The 20,759-nt window shown below is 43.6% G+C and overlaps 1 protein-coding gene and 1 long non-coding RNA gene across 6 annotated transcripts; one reads left to right on the top strand and one right to left on the bottom strand.

Moving 5' to 3' along the window:
• Positions 1-740: 740 nt before the first annotated feature.
• GPHB5 (glycoprotein hormone subunit beta 5) lies at positions 741-19,184 on the bottom strand. 5 transcript variants are annotated; one of them, XM_084522827.1, is made up of 5 exons: positions 18,844-19,184; positions 10,942-11,035; positions 10,210-10,319; positions 4,585-4,789; positions 741-2,803 (listed from the first exon to the last, which is right to left on the bottom strand). In XM_084522827.1, exons 4-5 carry the CDS (start codon positions 4,786-4,788, stop codon positions 2,615-2,617), a joined length of 393 nt encoding a protein of 130 aa, XP_084378953.1. In that variant the 5' UTR covers position 4,789; positions 10,210-10,319; positions 10,942-11,035; positions 18,844-19,184; the 3' UTR covers positions 741-2,614. The 5 variants fall into 5 exon arrangements, with proteins under 5 accessions (XP_084378953.1, XP_084378949.1, XP_084378950.1 ...); XM_084522823.1 differs by lacking the exons at positions 10,210-10,319; positions 10,942-11,035; positions 18,844-19,184 and adding an exon at positions 6,355-6,490; XM_084522824.1 differs by lacking the exons at positions 10,210-10,319; positions 10,942-11,035; positions 18,844-19,184 and adding an exon at positions 6,355-6,483 and having other exon boundaries at positions 4,585-4,845.
• Positions 6,539-9,067, top strand: LOC311438435. Its single transcript, XR_014694095.1, has 3 exons — positions 6,539-6,682; positions 6,904-6,979; positions 7,751-9,067. It is a non-coding gene; the product is annotated as an uncharacterized lncRNA (long non-coding RNA).
• Positions 19,185-20,759: the final 1,575 nt, after the last annotated feature.

Raw genomic sequence — 20,759 nt, 5'->3', positions numbered from 1 at the left:
TTATTGCTCTTTACAGATACCTTAAAGGAGGCTGTAGAGAGGTGGGGGTTGGCCTGTTCTCCCACGTGCCTGGTGACAGGACGAGGGGGAATGGGCTTAAGTTGAGCCAGGGGAGTTTTAGGTTAGATGTTAGGAAGAACTTCTTTACAGAAAGGGTTGTGAGGCATTGGAACAGGCTGCCCAGGGAAGTGGTGGAGTCACCATCCCTGGAAGTCTTCAAAAGACGTTTAGATGTAGAGCTTAGGGATATGGTTTAGTGGAGGGCTGTTAGCGTTAGGTTGGAGGTTGGACTCGATGACCTTGAGGTCTCTTCCAACCTAGAAAATTCTGTGATTCTGTGAAGTGTTAGTTTGGTTTCAGTCAATACATTCTTCCCACTCCTCCTCTTCTGCCTCCCAAGTCTGGCTGCTACTATGTCAGTCAAAACCTTCCTTCACAGCCTGCAGTGTTTTCTTCTAAAACCTCATTTGGGTTTCTTCTGCCTCACCATCTCTGGGTACTGCCTGTATTTCTCGTTGTCTGCAAAGGATGTTTGCCACTTTCTAACCCTACTTTTAATCCTGAGATTATAGCACAGCCAGACTCCGTGAGAGAAATCCAACGAAGGAAATGACTTCACATCAGCATGGAGGAGATGTTTTGCAGGTGTTCACAACTCTGGCAAAGAGTTTATAGGAGCTTACACATGTTCTATACGAGAAACCTCTATGCATAAATAAAGAAGGACACGTTGCTTTAAATTGCATTCATACTACAATTTGGGGGTTTATTAAGGACACAAAATATTTTGTAGGTTTCCCATAGTAGTTGTGATGCTGGTTAGAACAATAACAAGCTTGGAGAGATTGAGAAATGCAATTTGTAAGAAAACACAAGGACTTTTTAAGGCAGTTAAACTCACTATCACCAGAAAACCACTCCTGCTGCTGTTTGATATAGCAGTCTATATTCAGAATTACCGAGGGCAGATGATAAAATTACCTCCTTCCTACTCAGCCACAGTGCATCTTTCACAATTCCAGACAAAACATGACACCAACTAATAAATTACAGGTTAAATTAAAAAGAAAAAAAATCTGTCTCAGTGAGGAGAGGACACCTGGGGAAATTTTAGGCATGCATCCCTAGAAATGAAGTCAACTGTATCCAGAAGACACTTAATTGGAGAGGAAGTCAGGTGCTGATATTTCTCTCAGCAGCAATTCTCTCCTAATGGCTATCTGAGAAGTCATCTTTGTTTTGTAAACTCCTGTGAGCCCACTGCATTTGCCAAAATCTTCATGCTTTTACATCACGTCCTATTTTGTTCAGGGGAGAAATGAGATGAACATGCATCTGTCCTCTTCCAGGTGGAAACCAGAGGACAAAGGTACTTATGGAGCTGTGGTCACTGAGGGGGCTGCTGCAGCAGCTCCTACATGTGTCCTGGTTTGTAAATAGTGGGTTTGAAGAGGTGTGAACCAACCTTTGACACGTCTGCTGTCTTCCTCGGCCTGGGCCTATTCCACCCTTGGTGGCCATGTTATTGGGTATCAGACAACGCCACACCTCTCCTGTGAGCACTTCTGGCTACCCTCCGGCTCTGTGTGCACGTCCTTCTTGAGAAGCAGGTCTCCAAGGAGCTCAGCAGTGCAAGGAAGTGTGGGAACACCCTTCATGGCCCCCTCCTTCCCATCACCTCAGCCAGGGCTCACTGAAACCAAACCATCATCGCCGTGTTTTGGCTTGGTCCGTCTAACTCTGGAAATTGTCAAGGGAGGTGCCTTGGGCTGTGCAGAGCCTCTCTGATTTTATATGAGGTCAGCTCTGCTCCAGGACAATCCTGGAAACAGCAGGATGGGAAGAAATGCATCTTTGTGTTTTTTACAGATTTAACGTGCTTCTTTCCATTTTTTTTAAGGAATCGTCCCTTGTGAGGCAACATTTTTTTCAACAGAATAGCTCCAATTAAGCAAATTACTGTAACACGTGCTTAACTTCAAGTCCCCTGATATTAAGCAAAGCACTTAATCATGAGCTTAAGTACTTTGCTGAGCCAGGGCTAAGGATGCATTCACCCTAAGTTCAAGGTGGTGATTTGGATACCCATTTCCATTTAATTGGCCTGACGGCCTTTTCTTTGACAGTTATTCCTGATAGACTTCAGTGTAAGAAGAACAGGGGGGCGAGAAGGGGGGAATGCTGGTAATTACATTTACATTACTGGGAAGGCGCTAAAACCTGAAATGAATAAAGAGGCTGTTCCACCAGCTGTAATGCCTTCACGGCCTGTTTCCAACTGCTCTGTGACTATTTAGTCCATGTGCATTTTGTGCATGAAGAAAGGTCACATACTGTGAAAAGCCTGTGAAGAAGGGAAACAGCATCCTTTTTTTCTTTTCCATAGGATTTGCTATTGTAAGGCTCTGCATTACGTTTCTACAGTTATAGTGCTTTAAACAGCATGGGGAGAAGGGATTAAGCCTCATCTGCCTAGGAAAGTCAATGATTAGGAACATTAGATGGTAAAATCAAACTCTGGACTGACTCACACCCTCCGTAAGCCTGGAGATACCAGGGGTGCAGAGCCAGGGAAGAATCTGGCCCTCCCTCACCTGCCCTGGGGAAGGAGAGCTCAGGCAGTCTCACACTCAGTGGTGGCAGTGGAGCAGATGTCGCAGTCGCAGCGGATGGCCATGGGATACGTGTAGAAGGGATCCACGCCTGGGGCACACTTCGGCAGCATCACCGTCACCAGCTTGGTCTCATTGTAGGTGCACACGCGGTGGTAAGACTCGATGTAAGGCGGTTCCAGAATTGGCCTCTGTGGGGGACACATGGTGGCATCAGGCAAGATGTAAAACAAATATTTGGGGTCCCAGTTTCCTCAAGGGGACTTGGTGTAGATAGAGAAACCACTGGATCAAGATGGAAGGGGCCACAGAAATAATTTTTAGGTTACAACCTGCCCCTTGGGTCCAGCCATGAAGGGGAATGGGCATATGTGCATGTGTGTGAGAGCCTGAAGCACTAAGTTCCAATTAAAGCCGCCTGAAGGAAGACAAAAGCCTACTCAAAAAAGCTGTTTTTCAGCAGAATACTAGTGTTTCAACCAAATTCTGGTTTGCCAAAAGCAGCTGCCTTCTTCCAGAAGCGGATTTTCCATCAGAGAAAGCACACGCTGCAGGAAACCCTTCTTTGTGCACAAGGTGCCTGAGAGCAGAGGTGCACATGGGTGCCATGCAGCTGGCTCCCTCTCAGCCAGACCAGTCCCCCCAGTCATGCTGCATGTCCTACAAATCCTAGCCCCCCCATATGGGCTGCACCCATGAGATGTTCCTCATGAGATGAACAGCTTGGCCAGAGACCTCAACCAGAAAGAGACAGCAGCCTGAAGGCCCTGAACCCCGCACTCCCACGTGGAATGATAGTGGCATAAATTTTGCTGAAAAGTAAGTTTTTCCTCAACAGAAGCACGTGTTTTTCAGAGACTCCAAGAAGGGGCAGCACAGACAGGAGCGGGGGGAGCCCACTGTAATCCTTTTCATCACACAGATGTGAAAAAGCATAAAGCAACGCAGCCAGAAGACATTTTAGCATTTTCTTTCTTTCCCTCTGTGCTTTGGAAAGAGGCTGCACTAGGAACCAAGAATGATGGCATGGAAAAGAACAGATGCAATGTTTCATCGAGAAGATATCCAGACACCCTCCCTCTTACCAACCTCCCCCATCCAGGGGGCTTTCTAGAAACTGCTGAGCCTACAGCCAGATCCATTCAGCTGAACTACATCCCCATGGTACTGCAGTGCAGTACGAGAGCCTACAAAGTCTGTGCTGCCAGAGGTGCTCGGTGGACAGGGGGAACCAAATGACTACGTCCCTTGAAGGAACCTTATTCCACCGGGGAAATCCGGGAGCTGGTGGCCTTTCCCTTGACCCACCAAGCAGGGAAGGTGGGCTGTCAGAGCCCACATGTTCCTGCTTTGCTCAGTTGTACAGAGCCCTTGTCTTTATGTGGACAAAACCCCTCTGGGGCTTCCTTGAATAAGGTCTAGGGCCTGGGTCTGGCCCCTTGAGCCACTCGGTGGCAGAAAGGCAATGAGTCAGAAATTTGCTCTCTGAAGTGTGTGCAGACTTGTGTTCTCTTTCCCTACACCCCCAAAACATAGTTCCTTCACATTTACACAGGGCTGTGATTTAAAACACAGCCAAATTAGAAACAGACATTATCTTTGGGATGTGTCTTTTGGAACACAATATATTACCTCACAACTGGGAGCTCCATCTTGATCTCAAAGGAATATTCTTTAAGTAAAGTAATAAAGGCCTCCTCTCCTTAAGTTTTTAAGCCACAAGAGGCTTTCGAAATTCCAAGATGTGAGCATTACTCAAGTGTTTTGTTAATATCATCACATAATGATGCATATTGCACCTTGAGACCCTGCAAGGAGGCGGGGAACCACCTGCAGCAAGGCACTGACACCGACAGCAAGGGGCTCATGGAGCCGGACACAGCCCTTGTCTGCCCTGTAGGCAGCCACAAGCTATTTAATGCTTTTCTTTTGAGGGCTTTTCTTGGGAGGGGGTAAAAGCCTGGAGTCTCACCTCCCAGGTCTCGCAGCGTCCCCAGCATGCATCCGTCGTGATCCGCAGCGCCTTGCAGCCGGGCTTCTTGGCCAGGAAGGTGAACTCGCGCACAGCGCAGCCGATGAAGGTGCGCAGGTCGATGGCGGAGCTCTCGGGCTTGCCACCGCGGCCTGCTGGCAGCAGGAAGAGCAGAGTGGCCAGGATGACGCACTGGAGCTTCATGCTGTGGCAGAAGGGAGAGGAGTGAAGGGTTGGGAGAGCCAGGATGGTGGCACAGTCCTGGAAGTGAGAAGTCCAAGTCCATAGGTTCAGCACAAGAGCCAGGACGACTCTTCCTCCCCTCTTCCCCTTCCTCACTCAGCCTAAGAGAAGGAGGGCAGATGAGGGGTCACCTGCTCCCCTAAGGGAAATCTTATTGCCACAGTCTGTATCAGAAAGCAGCGGCCTGCAGGCTTTCCCCACAAAGCAGTGGGGTTTCTGGTAGAAAATAGCTACCTGCCAGTGCCTCAGACCCACTGAAATCCCCATATCTCAAGTTTACAATGCAGCAAATGCCTTCCTACCACCCCGATGGTGCCCTTGCACCAGGCCAACAGGCAGACAGGCCTTTGGTCACCCTCTCAGGGCACACTCACAGCAGTACCAGCCCTGGCAGGGACAGTCTGTCAGGGCTGTGTCTGTCTGTCTGTCTGCTATGCGTGCTTACAAGAGGTAGCAGGACGGCTGCAGCTCCCCGCGTTCAGCAGGGTTAGGCCTGCAGAGCACACTGGCATTTTGCTGATGGCACCTACTCCTGGGTTTATCCTACTTACCCTTCAGCCTCAGTCAGGAGCCAAGCATCCCTGAGCGTGTGCTATAGCCTCTGGAGAGAGACCAGCACCTCCCAAAAGCAGCACTGCTGTTACCATTACCAAGACCCTGAGCACTCATCTGGCACTGGGTCACTCCGTGGGCTGCCACCAGAGAGGTGGATGCAACCCTTGTTTCTCCCTAATGAATGCTGCCCTAGCAGCCAGCTGAAACCCAATCAAGGCTGCCAAGCTGGTGAGCAGAGCTGGTTAGACAGGAGGGACATGGCCAAGGTGACCAGAGGAGGCTTGGACTCCTCATGCCTCCACACAGCCTGCCATAGGCCAAGTCCCTCTGGTACTTGCTGCCTTTCTATCTCAAACCTTTGGTGAAGAGAGCAACCAGTCTCTCTGGAAAACTGTCAGAAAGAGAAAGAAATGGAAAGTAACTCAAGCTCTAAGCCACAATATCCACCTTATACCTCCCATACTTGCATTGCATTTAAAAACATCCACCTAGAAACCCCAGACTTGACATTTAACTTTGAGAGAGAAGGTCAGCTGCTGAATACAGTGCAGAGATTTGAGTGCATTGGGCTGTGTCCACAGCTGGATACATTTCAGGAAAATGAGCTCTGCCTGCCTTTTGCCTGACTGAAGCTGAGTCTCTAGGCTTCCATTAAACCAAATGCCTTAAATTTGCTAAACCAGAGTTTTAGATCAGCACATGGAGTTTGCTACAGTGAACCCTTCACTTATGTGGCCATGCATATGTTGTTATTAATGCACATGTGATTAAATGAACATATATTTATATATAAGCTTCAACAGAGTTAAAAGAAAAAAACCTATTTTTCCTTATTTTTAATAGCAGGCATCTGAGGGCAAAAGAGACAAACTTCAGAACAAATTGAACATCTATTCTTTGCCACCTTAGCAAAACTCGCTGCTTTATTCATGAGTCAGAGCCACGATGGAGCAAACACAGAAGCACACTCACCTAACTTTTTGGAGTCAGATCTCCCTCAGCAGGTTTAAATTGCAGACGGTGTTTCAGAGTGTCAGAGTGAGCAGCAGGAGACCTGCACAGCAATCTTTGTCAGGTTTGTGCTCACTAGATCTCCTTAGCAGCTGCTACTGGGCTGCTTAATTGCTCCAATTTATAGAAAGGGTCTTGTCAATCAAGGCAAGACTGAGGCAGATCCTTACATGAACTACCCAAGGCATCGAAGTCATTGACTGTAAAAGTAAGCCTCTCCTTTCCAACAGCAATTAGCTTACAGCATATTGTTTCATAACTCCAGCCCCAAAACAAAAGGATTTTCTTGGTGAGTGACATCGTGCCTTCAAAGTAATGAGCACGCACTGGGGCAAAAGGGATTTTTTTATTATTTTTTTCCATAGAAGAGTTGCAATACCTTTGCAAAGAGGTTGTAGGCTGCTTCTGAAATAATCATTACCCCCTGCACTCAGCAAGTCCTGAGTAAACAACCTGAAGAAAGAATTTGCAAATATTCGTGCTAACAAAACCCTGATTTTTTGCCAACAGGATAAGACCTATTTATTTGATTGTTCTGCACAAGCAAGGGCAATGGATTGGGGGAGGATGAGCAGCTGTCACACAGGTAAGCAACACTATGCAAAGGAAACATGGAAATGTGTCCACTGCCTTCACCATGCAAATACAATTTCAGCTATTTATAGGACAGAAGGAAGCTGAGGAACATAAGTAGTAAACATAAGTAATGAAAGAAGTGCAAGTGAAAAAGTGATTTCTGTGAGTACAAGTATGAAATGTATTCATCTGGTGGGTTGCATTTCAGCCTTCTGTTGTATGACATGGAAACCAGCAACTAGCTGTTGAGTAAATGTGCTATCTAAGCACACAGGAACAAACAAGATATATTACATAGGTGCTCTAGGTGTTTTAGGGTGACTAAAACAAAATGGTTCAGGGTCCTGGCTTCACTTCCAAGGTCAACAGTATAAATTTGGAGCAGGACTTGGACTCAGTCAAACACCTCCTGGGAACCCACAGAGCTCTTACTTCACTTTACTTTTCAGCTTGGAGCAGCCACTGCCTGGCTGTTTTTCTTGCTGCTCTGTGGCCCTGCTACTTCCCTGGTCAGTAAATTATACTGACTACATGCACACAAACTGACTTGTAAAAGGCTTGTTATTTGCCTCTTAAATTTGCCATTTCTGTCTAAATTAGGAAATGGTGATTGGTAGGACTGAAAGGGGGAAGCAATTCTGTTGTCTGCAGTCTCATGCTGACCTCAGGACGTTTTGCATAGCTAAGAGCCGCTGTTTGTTCTACAACCATCATCCTAATCTTTCTCCTTCCACCTTCTCCCTCCCCAAAGTTACTCTTGTTTTATGCATTTTTAATGCAGCAGCACATGAGGTCCCTCTCAGGTCTCAGGTTTTATCAGCCATCCAAAAGATCTGCCCAGAGTCTGCAGTAAGAGAGGCTGAGCCTTGCACATGGAGATCTTGGGAGTAAACTGGGTACGGACAATTCTCATACCATGAGTCTCCAGGAGTGACAGCTAGCAGCAAAGGACTCCAGCTTCAAGTCAAGACCCATCACGTTAGATGATGAAGGAGGAATACTGGAGAGGTATTGCAATGGACTCCACAGACCTCATCACCAGACATGTCCTGGGCACCTTTTCTGTCAGTGAAACCAATAGCATATTGGAAAAGCAGGAGATCCAAAGCCACATCAGATCACAGGGAGGTCAAGAGAAACAGCCAAAGTCTTGCCACTGATCTAAAAATATCAGCAATTTTCCATTTAAAAAATCTCTGATTTTCTGCTTGTTTCTTTGCCATTGTGGACCAAAAATAAAGCTATTAAAAGAAACCTTTAGAAACTTGAAAAAAAAAATACTGTTTAGAAGTTCCTACTTGCAGAGAAACCAGGTAAAAAATAAAAATATTGGTTGCAAATTTTCATCTGATTCTGAAAATGTGCTAGTAAAAATCATCCCAAGATTACACACAGATACAGGAAATACATTCCAGATGGCATATCAACCAGCTTTGACAGATTCCTCTTCTTCTATGGACTAGAAAAACAAGGGCTGGACTTTTGGTTTGTGTAATCCAGTTTGTTTCACTGACTTCTGCTGAGATTCTGTTCTCCTGTCTTCACTTGTACTGAAAAGCCTCATGAAGCAAAATGAGACAAATGGCAAACTGACCCTTCTTATTTATTTCCTCTCATGAAAGTCCTGTCTATTCATGGGACAGACACTGATTTCTGAAGGATTTGCATCATGTCTCATGAAAAGTATGAGTGTTGGCTTTTTTCCAGGTACTGTTTTGCTGGCTTATTTTTTTTGTTTAAGCTAATTAACAAATATACTGAGTACTTGTACACTTGGCCTTCAGGGTACATCAGAAATTTAAAGGCTGTGTATTTTTATTTTCCCCACATATTTCAAAATTATTTGAAATAAAGTGTGACATGCTCATCTTTAATAGCTGCATCTTTATGTCTACCATTCGCCTTCTCGTTCCTTTTCTGAGACACAGAGAACAAGATAGAAAGAGACTGACCAAGGGAGAACCTCTGTTGAGGATTGTGTATCCACTCATCCATTCAGGCTTGTGTGGCTTTTCCTCTAAATTCTGGACGGGCAGAACACAGAAATCAATGTCCTGTTCAAGGTGTCAGGGTTATCAGCACCAGTAACTCACAGTGTTGTATGCTCATCACTCAAGCTCAGGTGAATCTCACAGGCTTTGCACAAGAACTGCTGTAGAAGCACACAGCAACCCTCCACAATGTGTAACCGCTGAGGTTATAAAGTATTTGTGGGCTTAATTCAACCAGTTCCTAGCAAAATCTGGAAGGGTTTTGCCCATTTTGGCCTCCCAATGACTCCACTTTCCTTTGGCAAAACAGCACAACTCCCAAATGCAGTCCTGGGAGGTTTTGTCAGCAGGGAGGATGCTTTGCTCCTGATTTAGCCCCTCACTGACCTGTCATTGGCAGAGGTCCCACTATGCAGCTTGATATACAGCGTGTGCCCTCCAAGAGGCTTTCTGAAAAACAGTCACTCTTGTTCAAAAGAATTCTGGACTTTCAGTCTCAAACATGGGGAACTCCATCGCTGCAAGAGAGCTTGGATGTGCGTAGGCTCTTCACTGCCTTCTGGATGTGATTTCATGCTCAGTCTTTCCCTATCCCATGCACAAAAATAAAGTGAATAGCACCTGGTATTGCTCTAACACCACATAAAACACCAAAATTAAAATTATCCAAAGAGATTAACATTAACACCCTTATTCTTAGCCACACAGGAAATTTTTAATTCCATCCGTGTTCCTCAGTGATGAGCCTCTCAACTTCAAACATGCCCTAATGTATTTTTTCCCAGTATTAAAAACCTTTACAGATTATTTCTATTTTGACCAGTCTCGAGATATCCCACTCTATGAGCAATCTGTCTGTATCCTGATTAATTCACAATTCAGAAAGAGAGAGAGAAACAAAGAGTGAGGGAGGAAAGTGAGAGCTTATACACAAGCAAAGAAGTACTGACAATGACTGTGTTAGTATTTTGTGTAACATTTGGAGTAGGTTAAAAAAAAAAAGTTATCAACGCTACTCTAACAAAAAAAATAGGTTTTCCAATGAAAAATTATAATTTTTCACATCAGATGTCAAACTCCTGGTTTCAGACAACATGGATTTTCTCAGTCTAGCACTACAAAAACATCTAAGTTTTGCCCCAGATTTCTAGGTCTTTCTATCAGAAGTACATTTTCTTACAAAATTTTGTGGAGGGGCAGATAAAATGAAGAGGAGAAAAAAAAAAAAAAAAAAAAAAGACATTTTTACCTCAGCTCAATTCATTGACTTCAATGGATATCAACAACATCTTTGATTTTCAGGGAGGAACTGAAAACCAGAGTTGGTGGAGGTCTTACAAACGTTCCTCCTGAGATGCCCTGGAAGTAAAGAAATGGAAGAGAGCATGGACTGAGAGATCGTCAAGAGGCTGAGTTAATACTACTGTACAAACAGAGGTTGGAGGAGGCAGGCTGTAGAACGAGGCAATGAGGTGCAGTAAGGAACAGGGAGTTAATGGTCTAGAAGCTTAAGTGGGATCAGCCATTGGAAAGCGAGAAAGGCACCAGGGTGTGCTACCTCATGGGAAAGACCAAGGGAAACGGTACTGTTGAGTGGTTGCACACTGTAAGTACTGCAGAGAGCCAGGTAAGAGGCTGGGCAGCCACGAAGAAACTCATTGCCATTCAGACAAGCCAAGCCAGTAACTAGATAGCAGATCTTAATGCACTGGTTACAACAAAAAGGTTGTAAAATCTGTAGTCGCTCTAAACATATGAAAGAAGGAAGAGTTAAGAATGACGCTCACCACTGTGAGAATGGTGGCAGTGTGTTCAGAAGTAACAGAGAAGGAGAAATGGATGATGAAAGATTTACTGGCCAAGTCCCCCAGAGGAGGCATTGAAGAGAGGTTAGGACTCAGGTTAGAATGGAGTTAGAAAGCCAGGTTTGTGAAGCAGGTAGATGAAACTATGTATGGCAGAGGTAATTTGATGTACTCACTGGAAAAAATAGCACCAGACTCACTTTTCCCTCTAGAAGCTTTATCTAATATCAGACTTTGCCTCAACAGGTTGTTTGCTCTTTGCTGGTAGTTCTGAAAGAAAGATAAATTTTGTATCCTGAGAATAGCATTACAGACAAGTACATTACAGTTCTTTAATCTATCCTCACAGCTGCTGCAGATGTGTCTTGGAATGTGACTTTCTGTCATTTGCTAAATTTCTAAAGGATGTGAAGAATTGATTTACAAAGGGACAGACAAAATAGGTTTAACCTTGAGAGGGCATGGCTGATCTAAAAATTAAAAATCAAAGGAAGCGAATAAAGCTCATACAAATACTCTGACAGAAATACTGCCAAATGTAAGCAGGGAAAGCACAATGCAGCAATCAGGAAATGTATTCTCAAATGGTAATTAGATAAATGTTGACTTGCCCCACTAACAATGGACACCAGTCCTAACTGAAGGTCTCAGGCACACAAATCCACTCCTCCTGCTTTAAAAGACTCATTTTGCCTCCCGAGGTTATCACAGCGCAAACTGGCACCAGCTGAATGAGTGTTCAGATGCGAAAAATGGAGTCAGAAAAGAGGATTTGTCAAGCCTGCCATGGAAATAAATCATGCCACGCTTAGTGCTTAGGGAACAACCTATCTTACAAAGAAAAAGAAAAAAAAAAAAAAAAAAAAAAAAAAGGAGATAATTATTTCTCTGCTGTTTTCTGTGCTGCTTGTGTTATGAATTGCCCAGCAAAGAAAACTGCAAAGTCGAGTCCTGGAGGTCTGATCTGCTGTGAAACAACACAGCACTAAATGCAGCAGGACCACAGCTGCTCCAGCACAGACACTGTCTCTCTAGCATTGCTGCTGCAGGGGGACTATCAATCACTGTTCATCTCCCTCTGCATCCAGTCCTGGAAAATGAAGTCCAAGAGTAAGCTTAAACAGGAAGAGAAAAATGCTAATCCACAGTTTGCTTCAGGCATGTCAAACTCAGTGAGATAACACTGCTCTGCTGAAAAGGGCCTGTAGCCATGATGGATTCAAACCAGAGAAGAGGTAATGGGGGTCTTAAAGCCACTATAAGAGCCAGAGCTTCTGAAAATTGGTAGCGAGCATTTCTGACACACAGTAATACCAATAGAAGACAAATCCATAGCAGAACTGAAGGTTCAGTTCAGGATCTTGATCAAAACCTGGGTTTACACAATACAGGCTAACAGGATAGCCTGCATTACAGCTGGCATATTTATATAAGTGGCACCTCAGAAAAAATGAATTTCTCAAACGTTAGATTTCCTTGCAAAATGTTTGGGAAGAAAAACTCAGGGAAAAATGGAAAGGAAAACAGGAAGTTAAGAATGTTCATGCTCAAAAAAAATGACACCTTCCAACAAAATACCAATAGTGCAAGGACAGACACAATTTAAAATAAAGAAGTGATAAAGCAGACCAGTTTGCCTGATAAGTATCCCAGTCCATGTCATGCAAATGCTAATTCAGCTGTCACTTATCTCTTAATGAAGAATGAAAGGGTAGAAGTATCAAGAGTGTTGGCTGGCATGGTTTTGCCTTTATGTTATCAGAGGTGATGGTCTGACTCTGTAGCTTGTTCTCTAGAGTTGGTGAGTTGCATTGCAAAGATTAAGATCTGCTTAAGACACATTTCTCAAAAGGTGATACCAGGAAGAAATTACCTGGAACAGGGACATTCTCAAGGAGTTCACTGAAGATTTAGGAGTTGTCACATATTGAGTGATATCAGGGGAAAAAAAGGGAGAAGGAGAAGGAAAAATAAGACGTATCTAGATACCTAGAATCGATGAGGAGGAGAGAGTAAACGCACAACCCCACACTCAGGCCGTGGAAGTCCTTAATCATGATCCCAAGGAAAATAAGGCAACTCCTTCCTTAAGGCTACCATATCCTTGCTCTGGAAAGGTGCATAGCTCCCAGTAACAAGGAAGAAAACACTACTAATTGGCAAAACAGAGAGCTATCCATTTTCCCCCCAATGTCAAATACACAGTATGATCAGAGCTTAGAAAACATATTTGGGGAAAAAAGTGTTAATTTAAGAGATACACGCCAAAAAAAAAAAGTCAAAAATAGGGTCTGAAAACAACAGCCACCAGGTAAACGTGCAATTGGCCATGACTGACTAACATACCCTGAAATAACATGAAAATGAGTCTAATTAACTCCAAACTCATCCTCAATACAGAGACGTGCAAACTTTTCAAGAGAACACAGACTTTTGCTTGGCATGAAGTCCTTGAGTCAGTCCCTGGTTCCTGCCAAGTTTTCAGCTCTTTTGACATCTCTAAGGCAAGGCAATACGTGGGTGAATGTAAAAATAAATGGCACCCTGTAAATGACAGCTTCCAAGATTAGCTTCCTCTCTGTTCAACATTTCACCTTGTCTCAGGGGAAACTCAACAAGGAAAAATGCCTGAGCAACACCTGCAGAACTAGGGCCAAAGGAAGCTATTGAAACGGGCAAAACAACCACTGATTGAAACAACACTGATATATTGTTATAATGCATGGGGAAAAAAACAAGGCATTAACTGATCTTAAAACATTTTCACAAAACTAGGTCATTCTTTGATCACTAAAACATAACATCTGTGCTCCTGTGGACACGTGCATCCAAACTGACACCTGGGTTCCCTGACGTTTGGTATGGGTTGCACCAGCACTGCAGCTTTTGCTCAGGTGGGCAGTAACATGGACCCTACCAATGTATTTATAATATCTGAAAAACACTAAGCAATATAAAAACTAATAAATAAGCACTACAGTAATACTAATATTATTCTGTCAAAACTGCTATAAACAGCCAAAGGGTTTGACAGAAATAATAAGAAGTAAGGTGAATAGGAGGATTAACTGATATATGAAAAGGCCTGCTTTATTATTATTTTTTTCAATCTGGACAGAAATGCTATAAAGCAGCAGAATAGTAGACATTTACTCTGAGATGACAGCACTCTGTTTTGCTTTATATTTTTAAGGGTATAGAATGGAAGCTTTAAATGTGCAGCACTTTACTCTCATGCTTTGTTTTTGCCTTTATCAAACCCGTAGTGAATAACTGACTTTGAATACCACACTCTGCGATTGCTTCTCACTTCTCAAACCCACTTTTGAAGTGTGCACGTCCTTAAACTGTCCTCAGCTGTGGCCACATTCTCTTGCTTGACAGACTGTTTGTGGCCCTGATTCTGATCACATTCAGTCCCATGTAAATCAAGAGTTCAAACCCAATAGTTGGCTAAATGCTGATATAGAGGAGAGCTGAGCTCTCTATTTGCACAGCAGGTAATTGTCTGCAGATCTGCCCTCAGTTCGTTGCAATGTGAAAAGATTCTCCAATAAATTTAGATACTATGTAAATTATAAGTGACTGCAATAACCAATTTAACTCAGATCAATTCTGCATTCCGTAACTTTCCTCTAATGGTCTTTTGAAAAGAGATTTTAGGCTTTTAGGACAGCCTAGCAGGCAATGACATAACTCTATTAATCCTCTCCTCTGGGCTCAGAAGTGGAAGATGAAGCTTCTTAGTCAAAACTATATAAGTTCAAAGATGCATTATCTTAATTCACTATTTTCCCTATTGTTTGTGTCCAGTGCACTGGAAAAAAAAGACTTCTCATTTTGACATGCATCACCACCAGAGCTAATGCTCTGTTTTCAACATTGCCTCGGTGATGAGTGAAGTTTACAAATTAGACAAAGCTAGAAGTGGAGTCTCTTGAAACAAAGCTACTGTCTCTTCCTGTGAATCCTGTTAGAATAAGCTCATGGAACTACTGAACTAATCAAATCCAGTCAGGAAAACAAATACAACATGAGTCCCAAACCCCAGAGAGGCACTTGTCCAAATCAAAGCTCATTACAGCCTAGACCCAGACAGTAATGAGCAAGATGTTTCGGCAGCAGACAGAACCAAACCCTCCAGCCTGAACTCTTTTCACCCTCTGGGGAAATGTGGATCTCAGTCAACACTCCCGAGTTCTCAGACTATTTCAAGTTTGAGTTCATCACCCTGTTCCCGCTGATTTTAACAAGCTCCTCATGGGTGCAGTCATCCCATGTCACAGAACCAGCATGGCTCACATAAACACAGAGAGACACAGAAATATAGGAACCGTCAGGCCTGAAAAACAAACTCTACAACCTTACAGAGTGAGCTGAGGCGACCAGAGGGTTGCCCATTTGCTGTTGTCTACCTTGGCGCACCGACTTGTCAGCAACTGAAGATTTACCAGGTGAGGACCATGAGAAGAGCGAGATGCCAAAGCTCCTGCTTTCACACCATAGCATCACTGCAACTGTCTCATTGTACTCAAGCCCATGCACTTCCTGCAGGAATCTGTTTTAACTCTTCTGTAATGTAGCTGGAGACAGACAAGCACATTCTTTGTGAAAGAAGAACGAGGAGGCCATACTGAGATCATATTTAGCACCTTTATTTCTTTTTAACAACTATCATAGACCAGTCCTGAATATTACCCCTTAGCCACAATCCATCTCAAAACCACCCTTATTAACCAAACCAACAGCAGGCACACTACGGCACAGTAAATCATTCATGCCTCCACACATGCCATGACCCGTGAGATGCCAATGCCAGCACAGGACGATCAGATGTCCAGTCCCTGGGAGTGCATTCATACATGGAGGGCTTTCCAAAACACAGCTCTGCCCCAGAGGGGAATAGCTCCCTGTCACCGGGATCACATCACTCATAATTTATAACTTGTTTACAAGTTCAGGAATTATAATTTAGTAAAAGATGTTGATAGTTATTTGAGCTGCAAGTTCAAGTGGGAGCCAGTAGTCTTCTGCATACAAATTAATCAATACAGATTAACTGAAAAAGAACCACACTCAATTTCATGCTGCTATTGCTATATACTTTCTGCTTTTCTTCAAGCACTTTATATTCAGCAGCCTTTGTAAAATGTGTCTAATTTAATTAGATTAGACAGATAAATCCCGATAAAAACAAAATGTTTTTGTCGTTTAAAAAGACTTCCAAACCAGAGATTAATTTATACAGACCTGATGGTCTGACAAGACAAGCTTTGTACTTCACAGGGTTTTATATTGCATTTGATTCTGACAATTTCTGCTATATTCTCCTATGCTCAAAGGTCAAATATGTAAATCATGACCCAGCGTAATAATTTCTTGCTTTGGTGGCAGCTGGCATGTGGCAAACAGATGCCGAAATCCAGCTGTTTAAATCCTCAATCAGCCATTTAAGTTGAAACCCAGCAGTGAAATGGCTGAAAGGTATGTTTTCGGAATAGTGTGCCAAACTGTACCCCAGAGATTCCCACTCAAGCTGAAATACTGAAAGACTCTGAACCCCCATCAATATGCAAAGAATACAACATACAGATGTTGCTTTATAAGGAAAACGCATCACAAATGACTCACAGATAAAGCTGTAACAATAATAAGATGTTGGTTTTGAACCTAAATGCATGGCTAGAAAATTAAAGGTTTGCCTAATTAGTATCAGTGATGAGTGTATGAAGGGATCAGATGGCCTGCTGGCTCCAGCTGTATGGAACTGAATTTCTGAACCCAGGGCCCTTTGGTAACACTCAAGAGCAACACATACTTTCAAGAGTTGAGCATTGGGCAATGCCCTACCGACACAGACAGTGGTCAATGAGGCTGGTCCACAGGCCTTTTGGAAAACACACCCCACACAGCTTGGTCCCAGGGTGCTGAAAAGGGATAGATACTTGGGTAACTGGCTGTGGCACATGGGTTTCCACATTTTCCCGTGTTAGGTGATATTGTCTGCCTAGTACAGAGGGTTTTGGTGGAACTAGCAATGTGTCTCTGAAGAGATCAGTGACAATGACAGCTTCTGCACACTGAATTTCACAGTCTTTTTCAACTGAGAAAGTACTTCATTTATTTTTAATCCAAGGAGCTACAGTGTTGACAGAATGATGAGAATTGGTTAACTTGCTATTTTCCCCCATTTCGGTTGTTTGATTACATGTGCAGGACTGTGTCCAGACTGGGTTTCGGTTTGAGGTAAAAGTTTTGCAAACCTCTTGCTAATATCCAAGAGCCAGGCAGTGACTCCAGGCTGAGCAGCAAGGGTTTATCCCACCCCAACCCAAGGGCAGGTGTGGAACAAGAATGATTCTTTGTGTCACAGAAGTGTGGCAAGTTCACCATCCAACGAATCCTGCCGTGTGGTTTGGCCTTGCTACCATTAATGTCAAGGGGGAGTTTTAATCCCCGAAGCAGCAGGCAGTGAATCAGGATCTTCACAGCAGCCTAAAGAAGGCTTGCAGCATTTCATCCAGAGGTGGTTTTATCTTTTTTCATTTGGGCTACTCCTGGGGAGACATCAGGCACGCTAACCTTGCATCAGCTATTGTACGTATCAAAGAAATTATTAGCTATGGGACTAAGCTATAATGTTCAACCACTAGAATGGCACAGACAGAAAGAGCAAGAGACCCAGACTAGCCCTTGACTTCCATGGCTATGACAACTCTGCCCTGATACACTGGGTCGACTGGAGTAAAGCTTTTTCCTGGATGGAGACAGATTTCGCATGTTCATTATTCAAAAATGATTCTTTTTTCTCCTATTTCTTATACATCTGAGCACCCTGAGGGAAGGTAAATGTTGCAACAGATTTTGCCTGGTCTTCAGTGCATTTTATGCATGCCAACTTCTTCCAGAGTCTACAAGATATCAGCCCACCTCCTTACAGGGTGCCACGATGGGCAGCACACATCCTGCTTCTCAGCATCACACTGATGCTCACTGCAACCCATACAAAATACCTCTTCTGTATGCATTTGGTACTCTCCAGACAAGGAAGTGAAGTTACACTGCTTAATTTCCATTTTTTCCTCACCTCAGTGATTAGGTAAGCAGTTTTTGCTCAAAACAATGTTTTAAGTAAGTAATAATAATGGAAAGTCTCAGAAGAGAAAAGACAGCATCTTGGTAACACTGGTTTTAAGATGACAACTGCACCAGAAAAGGATAGCTCCCTACCCTTGAAAGCAAAAATTCCTTTTCAATTTCCACATTAGCACAATATCATCAGTCTAACAATGGTGCCCTATTCAGAACAAAATTCTTTTGTACACAGACATTGTGTCTAGACAGCCTTAGAAAAAAAATCACTTTACTTAACATGAGGGGGTTGGGTTTTATTATATGTTCTTAAATGTTTGACTGCAGGCTCACGTACTATTCACAAATAATGCAGCATAAATTTATTAAAGTTTTGTCTGGAGGCGATGGGTACATCCTTCTAAGACGTGCAGGAAGCAAAGTGGGACTGAACTCCTCTCTGAGCTTACAGGCATAAAAGCTTTCTAGAGGTCATGCAGCTAATGTACACAAAACAACAGATGATATTAATAGGATAAATGTACTGCAGGAAGAGGAAACTGAGTCCACATCACTCCTATTACTATTGTCCAGTTTCCCATAGAGACACAGCAGAAAAAGCCTCATAGGGCTTTATTTTACTTTTGTTGACTGCAATGGGACTTCCCCCAATGACCACAGCAAGACCAGAATTAAGTCTTGAAGTTCCCAGACAGAGTCCTTAGCTGCCTTGACATGTTTCTGTTCTTAGAAGGGGGTATTTCTCCCTCATTCAAGCAACCATGAGTGCACCCAAAGAAAAGTCATAAAATATTTATTCTTTTCAAATTATTGTTCTTTTTAACTTAGTCATTGATAGAAAAACACACTGTTGCTTTTTTATTTTTGAGATTAAGACAGAATCACCTCCTACACAGGGACAAATTCTGTTCAGGACCAACACACTCCTTTTGTCTACACACCCTGACCTCTAAGCACTGGTTGATTTTGGACCGTTACTTACTCACTATGTCTTTCACATCCTTGTGTTAGCAGAGCAGATTTGTTTCTTCTATAAGAGCCAGGTGAGAGGCTCGACCTGACTTGCCAGGGGATCCAACAGAAGGGTGGCTGATGAGGGTATGAGCTCTGGAGAGCAGGAGCAGCAGGTCCCAACAAAACAACCAGAGCCTACACGAGCTCCAGGTCAGAGGCACGTGGTCTGGGGCTGCAGTGGGTTTGGGATAACTAGTAATGGTGGCACCTGGGGGAGCAGAAAGAGGTTAGGGAAGGATGAATGCCTCTTGTAAGAGGGAGAAAAAGAAAGCTGTGGATGAGAAAGCATGCATGCCAGCTGGGGGGAAGGAGAGAACAGGAGGCTTCCATTCACCAAAGCGCTGGAAAGCGTGTTATGGGATGGGAAACCTGATGACCTCCTGGGGAGAGTGGACCTGGGGGCATGGAGGAACAGCACCCATACAGAGACCTGTCCACCTTGCATTGCTCACACTCCCATCCCACCAGCAGAGAGACGCCAGGAACCCTTCTCCTCCCCTACCTGCCCAGTCCACTCTGAAGGCAAAGAGACAAACACCCCAATTCTGTTTTTTTGATGAAGAGACATTTCCAGATGTTACTTAGAAAATGGATTAGCATGAACGAACCGATGAGGATAATGGATGCGACTGACAGAATGCGAACACATGGAAAACAATTCAAGGTTACAGCAAAGGAAAATACTTTTCGAAGCTTCAACCACTGCCAAGTCAGGCAGCACACACGGAGAAAAGCCAGGATGGGAGGAAGGTCACGTTTTTAACTGATGGCCAGCATTTTCATACCAAGCTTGGTATCACTTACCTCAAGCCTCACCTGTATTTTATCCATCCTGCGTACTGGAAAAGGGTGTTGTAAGGCAAATGTTTTCCCTTTTAGCTGATTTTTGTTCTTACTGCTGCTGTCATTAAAGCACTGAGATGTAATACATTTCCCAGTTCTGCCTCAGGACTATCCTACCATAATGTACAAGGGTTGGTCAAACAGTTATCCCATGAAATCAAGCTTCTGCTGAAAAGACATCTTAAGCTTTGGAAAATGAGTTGTTATTTATGAGTACGGGATCTGGATTTCATGCTAACACTCCCTGCTGCAATAATGATGCAACCAAAACAGGATATCCTACATCACTGACTAATTGAAGTCCGATCAAAAGAAAATACCAGTATGACATTAAATGGCTTATTTATAGGTTCTGTTTCCCTAGACAATGAATCCAAGCATTTACATTTAATTATTAGATTTCAAATCCCAATAATAGGTTAATTTTTGTTCCATTAAGTTACACACTGCATACATTTCATCGCCAAGGATTTGAAACTGGTTTGGTAATTTAGAAGAGGAAAAGAGAAAGCAGCGTAATGGTAGTGGATTTAGCAGGAATATAAATTATGTTCGATTAAAAGGGGTAAAAGGAAAAAGGGGAGAGTGGGAGAGTTTCTTAACAATCTAACTGATTTAGTTAATCTCTTTTCCTAGACACTGAATTCATCAAGTAAAAGGCAGTCTCTGTACATACCTGGTACCTTCAGAACGATCGCGTGCTCCTGCATGTGAATGCCAGGGCCTTCTTGGTTTGGCCAAGCAAGTCCGAAGCACTTGGCAGAAACTATGGGGCTGCTGTTGGATCAACACCTCTCAATCCAGGCAAGGAGCCTGCTACCCCTTGATGGTAAAGTCTCCTATGGAAACAAATCCTGTGTTATTGCACCATGTGTACCTGACTGCTGGTAGTTCTCCTCTTTTCTCTCCAGCTTCTGTGGAGTCCCACCACGTGTCCGAGGAGTTGTTGTCTCCGTTGTAGCTCTTGTAGGTGCCACAAGCTGTACCAAGGAAGCCACATGGGGGAGAGGGACATGGGAAGCCAGGTGTGAGAGCTTCTGCTGCA

The sequence above is a fragment of the Aythya ferina genome (assembly GCF_964211825.1).
Source record: "Aythya ferina genome assembly, chromosome: 5".
In the NCBI taxonomy this organism is placed as follows: domain Eukaryota; kingdom Metazoa; phylum Chordata; class Aves; order Anseriformes; family Anatidae; genus Aythya; species Aythya ferina.
The sequence above is the reverse complement of the archived record's forward strand: the minus strand, read 5'-3'. Positions and strand labels throughout refer to the sequence as shown.